Genomic DNA, 13,175 nt, shown 5'->3' on the forward strand with positions numbered 1-13,175 from the left:
CTGGGGCTTATGTCTGGGTGGCGATGGCCTCTGATCAACTACTCAAATGGGTGATAAAGTGGCAGTTGGGGTAGGTGCTGGGAACGAAGGACGCGGCCCCTAGCACGGCAGATAATAAGGCACTTGAGCTTGTCAGGGCAGTCAGCAGAGGCTTCCTGGAGTCCCCCGTGTCCGGGGAGAAGGGGGTCTGGCAGCAGAACGTCAGTCCCTTGGGGCAGGGGGCAGAGTGCGCCTGTCTGGGGCGCAGGCTTCCCAGAGTGACTCTGAGCTGTTCCTGCACGGTGGGAAGTACTTATGTGATTGGGCTCATGGTTGGGGAAAATCACTCCGGCTGCCGAGTGTGCTCACACATGCACACGCGTACATGTACACGTTTTTGTCCGCACATCCTCCTGACCCCAGACTCCTTACCAAGTTGCCGCATCAGCTTTTCTCACTAGCAGAGGAGCCCCGAGGCCGCTGGAGCCACTGTTCTGGGGGGACCAAGGCTGACTGTCAGGGTCCTGGCTCCTGGCACAGACCTGGGGGCAGATCCTGTCGGGGTAGGGGTGGCTAATGTGGCGTGTGTCCCCGATCCCCAGTCTAGCTCGCAGAGAAATAAGACTCTGTGAACAAGAGGGTGTCTCCCCCGTTCTAGTCAGCCAGGGGCCCAGCCTGCCCCTCCTGGCTGTCTCATGACCTGAAGGCTGGCCCAGCCACACCTGACTGCCAGGCCAGCGGCAGGCCTGCCGGAAAACCGAAAGGGCCAGACTGGGGATTTACCTCTGGGTTTCTCCAGGCTGGCCGAGGAGCTGAGCCCAGCAGCCTGGGAATTTTACTCTCTCTGGGATTTATCTGCCCAGAGGGGATTTTCTGCCCTGCCTCTCATTCCCTCTCCCTGGCCGGACAGTCGTCCCCACGCCCGCCCTCCTGGCCCAGCCCTGCCCTGTGAGTGCTGATAGGTGAGTGGGTCTGTGGTAACAGGGCCAGACTGTGGGCCTGACCGCAGGCCCGACTGCTCGGCACCCTGTGCTGTGATGTTTGGGGTGGGGTGGGCCGGGATTCTGGGGCCTTTGGGAACCTAACTGCCAGGTCCTATGAAGTCCCCCTTCCTCCCAGCAAGCTGTGCAGTCCGAGGCACCCCCACCTGGGGGTACACCGTCCCCCTCCCCAGGGTCTCAGTAGCCTTCCTCTCCTTCGAGACTGGCTTTCTAAGGCTAAAACCCAAGACAGACCCCAAGTATCCCTGCAGCCACCCTCTGACCCAGCTTAATGGTCAGACCTGGCTTTGAGCTCCTGGTGGATGAACTGGGTGACCTCGAGCAAGGTCAGGGCCTCAGTTTCCCCAGGTGTAGGAGGCACAATGGAGGACAGTAACAGGGTCCGTCCACCAAAAAGAGAGGGCGGACGAGTGAGCTGCTAGAAGGCTGGGGGTGAAGGGCGCTGGTCCTCATGCCTTTGTGCCTTCACATCCATGGCCACCACCCACCGTCGTCTTTAAGGGCCTGGGCCAGGGTGAGACCGGTGAGGCGCTCGCTGCAAGGCCACAGACAGCCCCGTGCTGCCCCGTGGGGCGTCTGCTGCTTGTCAAAAGGAAAAATCAGCAATACCGAGCCTGTGTTTATGTAGACGTTTAAAATAGTTTGTCCATCTTGGATTTTTTCCACTAATTTTTTAAAACTAATTGCTGTGAGCTATTATTTGTCTTGGTTACTGAGTCTTCGGTGCCCCCTTAATTTTTAATGCCTGAAGCAAATGCGCCACTCCCCTCCCTCAGGGTCCCAGCTCTGGTCTTAATGAGGTAGAGCGGCGATCAAGACCCTGGGCCGGACCCCGGGCTGAGGGCTTTCCCAGCGGCCGCTGGTCTTGCACCTGATGCTATGGGATGATGGCTAAGGAGGGAGCCCAAGGCTGGTGGTAAAGGTGGGCGGTGACATGGTGGGACCCTCAAGGTGGGTTATCCCCAGGTGGGCCCAGGCCAGGCCCCAGCCAAAGGCCAGCCATGTGGGGTGACGCAGCACCTGCCACCCAATGGAACCTGTAGTTTTGTTCCCCCACCTTAGCTGCTTTGGCGGGGCGGTGGGTCGAGGCTGGGGTTCCATCTGGGAAGGTGGGCTCAGGCTGTGGGCCTGCCCTGGGTGGGCGCAGGGGGCGGGGGGAGGGAAGAGGCAGGGAATCCTGGGTCTGGGCCTATGGCAGCCACCCCCTACTCCTGCACCTTTCTACTCCTGCGTTTACAGTTAGGTTCATTTATTTCCCAAGCCTTCAGCCCCCAGTGCTGGATACGAGCTGCATGCGACCTTGCCCTGCCCTCCGGGAGCCTAACCAGAGAGCCACACCTGGTAGTTAAACCCAGTGGAATGCCTGTTAAGAAGGGTCCCATAGTGGCTGCCACGGAGGAGAGGCCCCTTAATCTGCCTGGGAGAGTCAGGAATGCTCCCGTGGAAGGTGGCCTTGGAGCCAAGCTCCGAAGGACAAGTTGGGTTTTGATGTTCAAGTTCACAGGGATACTTCTCAGAGGCTGGCTTATTTGGGACACTCTCAGCCCCCAGGCTGGGCTGGAGTGGAGGGAATGGGCCCTGAGCACGGGAAAGGGCCAGGAGATGAGTACAGGGTACCCTTGGCGGGAGGCTGTGCCTCGCAGAGCTGGTGGGCTCTGACCACACAGAGTCACAGGGCAGGGAGACTGGGGACAGAAGGGGCGCTCTACAGTAGTCCTGCTGCTGCATTGCTGGGGTATCCTGGGATTTGGAGTTCGGGGCGTGAGGCCACTTTGAGATCCCTGGATTGGGCAAGGATGGAGGGAGCTCCCCTGTACCCCTGTGGCCTAGGCTATAGGTACAGCTGGGCAGGGCTCTCTCCTGCCCCACCTGTTCTCAGTGCCCCCATTAACTGCCCCATTCTTCTCCTAGATCCTGGGCGGAGTGATCCTGGGCTTCGGGGTGTGGATCCTGGCTGACAAGAGCAGTTTCATCTTTGTCCTACGTAAGGAGTCCTCTGCTTCCCCTGCCCCCGCTGGCCCTGGAGGGGAGAGCCAGGCCGCGCTGCCCCCATGAATGCTGCAGCCACAGTGCTGCGGGTCACTTTCCCAGCTGGCTCCAGGGCCCCCTGCCCAGGTCCTGAGGCTGACCTCTGCAGGGGGTTCTGGAAGGAATTTTCTCTCCCTCCTGAAACAAAGCGTCTGCTGTCTGAAGAACCCTGGGGGGTAGGGAGGCTCGTTCTCCCATCCCAGCCCCTTCCCTGGGCCCGACCTTGGGAAAGCCTCTTACATTCTCCATTAGCCTCTTCAGCAAAATGTGGGCAGCTGTCCCTCCCTTTCCCAGTTGAGAGATGTAGGAAAGAGCCAGGAATGACAGACTGCTGGGGGGTTGGTGAAGTGCCTACTATGTGCCTGGCACTGCCTGGGGGTGTTGGGCATATGCACTGAGGAGGAAGTCACCAGACACAACTTATGTTGTTCATGCGCACAGGGCTAAGCATTTTGCATACGTCGGTTGTCTTAATTCCACAACAGCTCTGTGAGGTAGGAACTCTTCTATTCCTGCCTTACAAAGAAGAAATGAGGTCCAAAGGACTTCTGCTCCCTGCTCAAGTTCACACGGCTTCTGAGTGTTAGGTGTGAGAGCTTTGGTCCTAAATGCTGCACAGGGTGAGAGAGCCACAACATGGAAGCCCCTTCTCTCGCTGTTTGGAAGCAGGGGGAAAGAAGCCCCAGATGATAAGAGCCATCTGAGTCTACTCACAGTCTCCTCCAGGAAGCCCACCAGGCTTGCTGCACTGACCTCTCATGGATATGCCCTTTGGTGGGAGGAGGCCTAGCACATGGCCCCACGTAGCTTGGCGATGCCACTCCCATCAGTGAATGTGTCATCCTTGGCTCACTTCCCCTTCCAGCAGCTGCCGGAGGTAGCAGGTTTGGACTCAGGCCCATGACAGCTGCTTGATTTGAATAAAACAAAACCAGCTACAGTGGGGTCACACCTGTCACTGTGGTCCCAGGGGGCTAGGTCTTCGCCTCTCAGAGAGTAAGGGAAGCAAGGATGATTCACCCCCCACATACATCAGACTTGGCCTGGGGCTGCCGGCCTTTCCTCCTCCTGGGGGACAGCAGATGCACCCCCATTCTGGGTCCAGGGCCCGGGTTTCCTGTCTCTGCCAGGTGCCCACATTCGCCCCATCCTCCCATGGACCCGACTAGGCCCAGGCTCCCCACCTCCCGGGCCATGGCCCACACCCAGTGGGCACTGTGCCACTGAGCAAAGTCCTGAGGCCCAGCCCGCTGCCCCATTTCTGCCCTCTGCACCCCGCCCCAGGGCTCCAGGGACCGCCTGCTGTGCCTCCTGCCTCCTCCGGCCTCCCCCCTGTTCAGGTCCTAGAATCTCGAGTTGGCCAGACTTCAGAGACTACACCCCGGGTGTTTTTAACAACACGGCCCAGCCCCACCCCAGGGGATCTGACCCTCGCTGTGGGCGGGGGCCTGGAGCACCGTGGTTTTTACAAAGGCCCCAGGAGTTTCCCAGGCAGCCAGGGCTCAAATGCCAAGCTGATCTCATAGCCTAGTCACTGTACCGCTGGGTAAACTGAGGCTTGGCAAGGAAAAAAAGACTTGCTGAGAGTCACATAGCAAGTAAGGGCCAGGTCTGGGAACCCAGGGCTCCTGACCTACTGTGTGCCAGGCCGCATGACACCGCTCTGCTCTGAACCTAATTGAATCCTCGCTGCAACACTATCCTTTTTTTAGTCCTCATCCAAGGGCATGCTTATTGATTTCAGAGAGAGGGAGAGAAATATCAACATGAGAGAGAAACATCGATGGGTTGCTTCTCTCAAGTGCCCTAACTGGGACTGAACCTGCAACACAGGCACAGGTCCTGAATGGGCATCGAAACCACGAACTGTCGGTTTCCAGGACAGTGCTCCAACCAATACAGCCACACCGACCAGGGCTCCATGTTTTACAGTGGAGAAAACCGAAGCACAGGAAGGGGAAGTAGCTCATCAGAGGGCACACAGCCAGCAGGTGGGGAGCTGGGGCGTGAACCAGGGGGCGGGGTTCCTGAGCCCCCGCACTGCAGGGCTCTGTGGCTCTGTGGCGCACCGCGGGTTCGCAGGACCAGCAGACGCAAGCACAGCGGTTCAGAGTGCAGATGCTGGGTGCAGACTCTCTTGGTTCGAATCCTGGCTCTGCGGCCTATCAGCTCCGTGATCCCGAGCCAGCTCCTTCACCTCTCTGCACCTCTCTGTCTGCAAAGTGGCAAGGAGAGGATGCGCCTCATGAGGTTATTGTGAGCAATGAAATGAGTTATTATCCAAGAAGAGTTTAGAATAACTCTTAGTGAATAGCAAACTCTACATAGTGACTGTTAAATAATGATGTTTATAATAACTATTATAATTATTAAAGTTGTTAAATAGTAACATTTATAATACCATCTAATCCTTATGATGTCTTTAAGAAGTAGGACTTTGATCCTTTTCAGAGAAAGAAACAGAGGCTGGGAAGGGCCTGCCTGGCTCAGGGGCTGCCAGCAGCAGCTGGGAGCGGGACTGGCACGTCGTCGTGGTCCGCAGTCCCTTTCGCTTTGGGCCACTCTCTCCCCTCACTAGGGCCTGCTTGACCCAATAGGATTGAGATGTTTCTGCTGCATAGCGGACAGGTCACCCTGGAATGTCCTCAGGTCCCTTCCTAAGTCAGTTGCTCAGACTGGGGCTGGCCTGACCCCTGGCGAAGGACAGGGCCTAGCATCCACAGAATGTTCTGAAAAACCAGGCCCGGCAGCTTGGCTAGCCTCCCAGGGGAAGGGGCCGGGGGTTCAGCCCCGGGCCTTGCCTGCTGGCCACCTCGGCGGCCTCGGGCCCCCTACAGACAAATCGGGTGTGAATCCCCACCCTTGGGGCTGCTGGTGGATGGTCCGGGTCAAGGGCCCGGCCAGAGCTGGCGTGCGGCGGGTTTCCAGGCGGTGCCAGCCCCTTTGTTGCAGCTGTTGTCCCCGGAAGGGCTGTCGGAACTCACACCCAGGAAGTTCAGGAAAAGTAAAATTTGGTGGCTCCTGCTGCCCATGCTGATTGCTGAGAGCCAGGGCAGTGAGGGCCTGGAATGAAAAGGAAGCCCCACCCTCACGTATCGGGGCTCTGCCGGGATTCCTGGGGGCTGCTGTGAGGGGCAGGGCAGAGGCAGCCCTACCCCTGCACCCTGAGAGTGGTGGGCGGGCCAGGGCTCTTCCTGAGCTCCAGAACATTCCGTCTGCTACCAGAAAGTGCAGCTGGGTCAGGCCCTGCTCCACCCACACTCTAGCTTTGTAGTTAGACTTTAAGGATGCTAATGCCCCCTCAGTGGCCTCTCCCGGCCCCCAGGCAGCAGGCGGTCACTCTTCCTGCTGACAGTCATTTCTGCCAGCCGTGACTGCACCCAGGTCACTGCAGAAACACACTGAAAATGCAGGGTCTGGGTGGTTTCCTTGTGATAAGGCCAAGAATATTCGTCCCTAGAAGCTGCCCCCATCGCCGGTGTGCTCCAGGCTGTTCTCCAGCCTCTGAGGGTCTCCCTCTGGGGCTGCCTCCCAGGAGTTTGGGAGGCACTGTGAGCCCGCAGCCCCCAGCCCTGGCCCTCCTGGTGAGTCTCAGCCTCGGTGTAGAGTGTGCCCAGGCCGACAGGCCGGAGGTGGCTCTGAGCTCTGCCCCGTGTGTCCTGTTGGACTTCTGGAGAATTGCTGGCCAAGTGCCCTGACAGAGCCTCCAATCCACCCCCACCGGGGTGGGCCCTGCAGAGGGTCTCTTGCCATCAGTCCCCTCCTTTGTACCTCGAGCGTATCACCTGTCACACTACTCGGTCACACTGGTCTGTTCATTCTCACCTTCTCTCCATTCTTCACAGACATCAAGCCTGCTTCTTCCTCAGGTCTTTTCCCCTGCTGTTCCCACGGCCTGGAATGCTTTTCCCTCGGGTCTTCACCTGACTGACCTCTCCTTTCTCATCTCAGCTCAAATGCCACCTGCCCAGACCAGCCTTCCCAACACCCCAGCCCACTCCCTGCTTTAACGGTTCTCTACATGAGCCGGCCTCAACACCTTCACGGCCTTTTACGCAACCAGGAGGTTGTGTAGTTTACTTTTAGTCCCCACCCCACGTGACGTCAACTCCTTGGTGTGAGGAGCTCATCAGTCTGACTTCTGTATCCCCAGCAGCTGCCACACTGTCTGGCACCTGGTAACGCCAGGCCAGGACATGGCCCTGTGCATTAGAGGAAAGAGCGTGGCATTGGAGGTCTGCCTATTTCCCAATCCCAGCTCCGGCCTATGCAGTATACCTCTCTGAGCTTCAGTTTCCTCATCTGTGAAATGGCTGTAACTCAGCGAGTTACGTCAGAGTTGGAGACAGTGTGTGGGAAGCCCCCGAGGCACATTGCGTGGGCAAGAGAGGCTGGCGTGGATCGTGTGGACGAGGAGGCAGGCAGGCCTGCGGCTCGCTAATTCAGTAGCTGTTCATGCATCATTTTGCTGCGCCAGACACTGCTAGGTGGGGGCGGGGGGTTCGGCAGGGGCGAACCCAAGTCCCTGCCCTTCTGGAACCCACTTTCTGGTAGGGCCGCGGCCACGAGCTGGATAAGCTAGTCCAATGCAGTCTTCCCGATCCTGGTCAGTGCCCAGGAGATCGAGCAAAGCAGGGATGAGGTCTAGCATAGATTGAGGGAGGCACATCCAGGCAGCTTCCAAAGAAGGTGAGAAGCAGGTTCCTTGCTGAGGGGTGGAGGGTGCTGACCCAGCACCCCAGCTCCAAGGAGGCCCTGCCCCTGGTTTTGTACTTCATGAGTGGGAGCCAGCCAGGCTGGGTCGAACACCCTTCTTTCTGTTCCCCCAGAGACCTCCTCCAGCTTGTTCAGTGTGGGGGCCTACGTCTTCATCGGCGTGGGGGCCCTCACCATGCTCATAGGCTTGCTGGGCTGCATCGGCGCCGTGAACGAGGTCCGCTGCCTGCTGGGGCTGGTAAGTCGGCCCTTCACCACTGCTGGCCTGGGCCCCTGAGCCCCGCCCTGGCCCAGACTGGGTGGGGAGCCCTTGAGGGGAGTGGGACCTGGTGGGGGTCTCCCAGCTGACTTTGCCTGCTCTGTGTTCCCAGTACTTTGTCTTCCTCCTCCTGATCCTCGTCGCCCAGGTGACTGCTGGTGTCCTCTTCTACTTCAACATGGGCAAGGTAAGCGCCCCCTCCCCGTCCCCAACCTGCATTGGACCAGCCATGTCGGGGACTGGCCCGGGGGTGGGGGATAGACAGGAAGCCTCAGTTGTCACAGACAGACCCAGCAGGTCCAAGACACCTCTCTGTGGTTAAATGGGGGGCTGGTAGAAGGGAAGGCAGTATCTGTGGGCAGAGTCTCTCTGGGGCTTGGATGCCGCTCCACCCCACTTGCTAGCCGTGTGGCTGCTGTGTGCAAGTTGCTTGCCTCTCTCTGCCTGTTTCACCCTCTGTAAACTGGGGACAGTAATGACATTGAACCCTTTGGGTTGCTGCTAGGGTTCAGTGAGATTATGTTAGTGCAACACAGCACAGTGCTTGGCATAGTAAGAACTCAGTGAATCTTTGTTTTGCTCTTGTTATGGTTGAGGCCCCTGGGCAAGTATTCCACCCACGCCAGGCACCCACAGAGGAGGCCCTGGGAAGGAACTGTCAGTAAGAACATTAGTGCTCTGTCACAGCGAAGGTGCTCAGCTTTGAGGAATAGAAGAACATTAGACTTACTGTGGCTTAAAATCTAAGGACACTTGTGAACATAATCAGAAGTCAAGTTTGGAAGCTCAGAGACCGTGGTTCTGGTTGTCTCTTCAGCATTCTCATCGTAATGGTTTCTCTACATTATACCTCTCACCTCATGGTCCCAAGGTGGCTGCCACAGCACCATCTTGTGCTGCTGTGGCCAGAAGAAGGGGAATGGGGCAGTGCCAGCCATGGCCATTTCTTTTATCAGAAGAGTAATCCCCCTACAAAAGTCCCCCAGGTTGGGTTACAAAGGCACCCCTGGCTTTATTGGTGGCTGAGAAAGTATCTAGCTTTTAGACTCTGAAGACAAAGGCACAAGGAGCCAGGGATGGCCGCTGGGTGAGCCAGTCCATTGTGATGATCACAGGTATTTATGGAACATCTACTATGTGCACAGAACTCTTCTAGAAAGTTTATACACATTGTCTCACCCTCACAACAGCTCTGTGGGGTAGGCATTATGTTCTCGAACAGGGAAGCAGATGCTCAGAGGGATTAATAGCAAAACAGCATCAATAATAATAATAACTATAACCTCCGCCATCCCTGTATGGGTTCAGCACATGTCATAGGCTGGGTATAGTGCTGGCCACTCTATATTCATTCTTTTGCCGATCCTCACCATGCTCTCCCAAGATGTGTGAGAATCCCAGTCCTACAGGTGAGGGTCAGTCCCAGTCCCAGCAGGTCAACGGCAGGCCAGGTGAAAGCTCAGGCACCTGACTCCAGTCGGTGTTCACCCGTGGCCCAGCTGAGCCTGGGGGCCTGCCCTCCTCCAGTGCTACAGTTCTTGTCCACTGAGCAGGTGGCAGAGCCGGCAGCTGGGGGTGGGGCTCCTGCATTTTACCATGTCAGGGCACGTGGTGAAGGGCACATTGCCTCAGATCCCTCCGAGAAGGAAGCTGAGAAAACATTACGCCCTCAACAACTAGCACTTAGAACCGGTCTGGAACTAAATGTTGTGCACGTGCTGACTGAGTATTTGGATTCATAGAAATTCTCAGGTCATGGATGTGAGCACCGCATTTTCAGATTTGGACGCTGAGGCACAGAGAGGTTGAGCAACTCAGCCAGAGGTCACACAGCCGGTAAATGGCAGAGCTGAGATGTGAGCCCCAGCAGCCTGGCCTTTGAGCTCATGCTGGTGAAATTTTCACTGTGGCCCCTACCTGAATCTGCTGTACTTATTTGCAACGCACACCCAGCCTAGTTCCCAGGAGAGTTGGACCTGACTTCCGATGTAGGCACAGGGTGGCTAAAATCAAAACAAAGCTCAGAACGCACACCGAGAGAGAGGAAGACCATGATTCCTGAAGCCACGGGACAAGGTGCTCATGTAGCTGAGGGCTAACTTGAACCTGAACAAAAGGGGAAATACAGTTTCAGTAGGTGAAAGGAAGCTTACTTGGCTACTGCACAGGAAGAAGGTGCTTCGGGCAGGGAAACTCCTTTTCCAGAGAAAGGGTTGTGGGACAAGCGCCTGGGGCTTCAGGGACCCAGCCAGCTGTGCATTCTAATGGGGTGGACGGGAACCGGGCTCCAGTGAGCCAGCTGCTGTGACTGAGCGCTGGCCAGCTCTGCGCGGGTGCAGGCAGTCCACCTTGCCGCTTCTGCGTGTTTCCCCATCTCGGAGGAACAAAGACGGTGCCCGTCCGTGGACACCAATAGCGTGCCAGCAGTTGACGTCGGGACTTGACCCGTTTCGCTTTTACGAGCATTTTCCACTGTAAGAAACTGAGGCCCAGAAAAGCGAAGTGGTTTTCGGCCACAGTCACACTACAAAAGTCCCCCATCTTGCTCCCTCTTCCCCACGCTGCCTCCCCCAGGACGGTACACTCTGCCTGGCTGACGACCAGAGCTGCACCGAGGTGTCCCTCAGGTCCAGGCAGGGCTTGTGCAGAGGGTTACCTCTCCTGACTCCAGTCTAGGCTCTGCCCCTCGTACCCCTGTGCCCTTCTGTGCCTTACTCACCAGCCCAGGCCTGGGCCCTCGCTCTCCCCTGTCCCAGGCCCCCTCACCTTGGCCCACCTCCTCTTCTGGAAGGCAGAGGAAAGTCTTCTGGCTTTTCTGTGGAAATTCTGGCGCCACCCTATTGCCCAAATTGGAATGAACAATTTATTTTTTCTTTCTCGGCACATTGTGAATCCCAGTGGAAGACTAAACATGCCCTTGATGGTGTTTATTCCTGCAGATGAGGCCCAGCTGGGGGGGCGGGGCGTGGATGAGCCTGAAGCTGCAAGGCAGCGGGCCCGTCCCTCCGGCCTCGTCCAGGCCTCCTGGGCAGGTGGGAGGGACAGAGCCCTGGGCTCCCTGTGAGATGGTCTCCAGGCTGCCACCTGTCTTCCCTGCCCCACATTTTCAGCAGCTGCTGTTTGCACGGCAGCAATGGGGTGCGGAGGGGAGTGGGGAGGGCTGGGTCTGTGGGCCCGGCGTGTGGCCTCTCCCGCTGGCTGCTGTGGGCTCCCGGATTACAAATGGAGGAGAATAAACCTGCCTGACCCCTACCCCGACCCAGGAATGCCGACTGCCAGGTGTTTATAAAATGCAGAGTGGGGGTCAGGGCCGGGCTCCGAAATCAAAGTGCTTGTGTTGGAACCCCTGCACCGAGACCCCTGGCAAGTCGCCACCCTCTTCAGGACTCATGTGCCAACCGCAGTGATCACACAGGCCCACTGCTCCTTGTCTGCAGTTCGGAAACCCCAAACCACTTTGACCTGCCTCCCGCCAAAACAAAACAAAACAAAACAAAACAAAACAAAACAAAACAAAACCACTTATAACTCATTTGGTGGCAAAATGGACCTGAACGGAAGTGAGGCTATTTGTGCCCTTGTGTCCTGTGTTCAGGTGTCTCTCGGGAATGTGAGTGGGGGAGACTTGGGGCTGTGACACAGGCCCTGATTCTTTGGTAAAACTGCGACATTTCTTGGTGCAGGAGCATGTGGGTCCCCGGGCACCCCTGGCACCGTGGTGAGGGTGAAGGGCACTGACCTGTGGGAAGGGCACAGCAGTGGTGCTGGCCTGGAGCAGATGTTTGCTGGCGTCTCTGCAAGGGTTATTTCTATTGTCACCGTTACGGACCTCGTTAATGCCCAGAGAGGGCCCAGTATGTGGCAGCTGTTGCCTCTGTTGTCGGTATTCGTACCAGGGCTAGTGGGGGCTGTGGGAACCAGGAAGTGTGAAGCTGAGGTCCCCTGGCCTCTTCCTCACCTGTTTATCCAGCTTTCGTTCGGTGGGCCAAGGGCTGACCTGGGACTCGGGCACCGTGTTCTAGGGTGAGCTCTGCCACTGATTGCTGTGGGTCCCTGGACAAGTTCCCCACCCTCTCTGAGTCACACTGGACCTCCAGGGCCATTCTGAGTTCTGCCAGTCTGGGTTTCTGACTTGTTCTATGCAGGCAGGGGAGGGTGGGAGCGGGTCAGGAGGAAGAAAGTGGACTGACTGTGCTTCCTACCATGTGCTGGGCTCGGGGCTTGCTGCACTTGTGCAGTCCATTATGCAACCCACTCCCCCCAACAACCCACACAGGTGGGGCTGCTGCGGCTCTGACCGGTTGCGTCAGGAGCTCAGCAGAAGGAGGCTAAGGGCTTGGAGGGAAGGGCTTGCACAGCCTGGGCGGGAGCTGGGGGTCAGGGGTGATGACAGTGTCTGTGTGCCCCGAAGAGAGGGGGGGTCAGGGCAGCTCTGACTCCCTCCTCCTTCCCTCTCCCACCTGAGAAACCAGAAATAGGCACTGCACAGGCGTCCTAAGGTACAGGTAGTAAAACAGGTTCCTTGAGGACAATGCGGGTCTGTGAGGTGTCTCTGCTCATCGAGAGGAAAACTTCCTGAGGCCATGGCTCAAAGGCAGCTAGAGTCAGTACAGGAGAGGTGGCCTTTCTCTTCCCTGTTGGGAGACAGAAGCCTGCGTCCAGCCTGTCCTGGAAAGGGATTGTGGGAGAAAATGGGACAAAGGCTTGTGAGCGCCTGCTGGGTGCCAGGACGGCCCCGCCCTCAGGAGCTTACCAGGTGACTCGGGGTGGGGGGCAGTCAGGGGAGGACATGACGTGGCCTCCTGCTGAACCTGGGGTGTCTGGTTGCCTGGGTTACAGCGGACTTTCAGGAAAGACTCAGGCGGTCACTGAGTAAACCTGCCACCCCTCCACACTCCCCACTGCTAAGGGGCCTCGTTTCCTATCAGGATACCGGGGGAGCCTCAGAGCGTTGGCAACGTGGCCGTGGGAACCCGGGGGAGAAGACAGGGACACGTGGCCCCTTACATCGCATCTGGGGCACCTTGTTCCAAGGGGACTTGACTCGTTAGAGTGCAGAGGATGGAGAGAAGTCTGGACACCATCTAGGCCAAAGGGGCCTAGAAACTTCCCCCAGAAAGGAGAGAGGAAAGGGAGACGCGGCCGGTCACAGACACCTGAGCCATTTGTCCTGGGAGACAGCAACCTGGCCA

The 13,175-nt window shown here is 57.6% G+C and overlaps 1 protein-coding gene across 2 annotated transcripts in view; it reads left to right on the forward strand.

Annotated features, from left to right (window-relative positions):
• Nucleotides 1-13,175, forward strand: part of CD82 (CD82 molecule) — a 51,357-nt gene that overhangs the window by 29,187 nt on the left and 8,995 nt on the right. For both annotated transcript variants that reach the window (XM_037166095.2, XM_037166094.2), the window contains 3 exons: nucleotides 2,892-2,964; nucleotides 7,838-7,962; nucleotides 8,096-8,170. In XM_037166095.2, the coding sequence (XP_037021990.2) occupies nucleotides 2,892-2,964; nucleotides 7,838-7,962; nucleotides 8,096-8,170 (273 nt within the window). The remainder of the gene's footprint in view (nucleotides 1-2,891; nucleotides 2,965-7,837; nucleotides 7,963-8,095; nucleotides 8,171-13,175) is intronic.

The sequence above is a fragment of the Artibeus jamaicensis genome, unplaced genomic scaffold, assembly GCF_021234435.1.
Source record: "Artibeus jamaicensis isolate MK-2021 breed Jamaican fruit bat unplaced genomic scaffold, CSHL_Jam_final contig_797, whole genome shotgun sequence".
In the NCBI taxonomy this organism is placed as follows: Eukaryota; Metazoa; Chordata; class Mammalia; order Chiroptera; family Phyllostomidae; genus Artibeus; species Artibeus jamaicensis.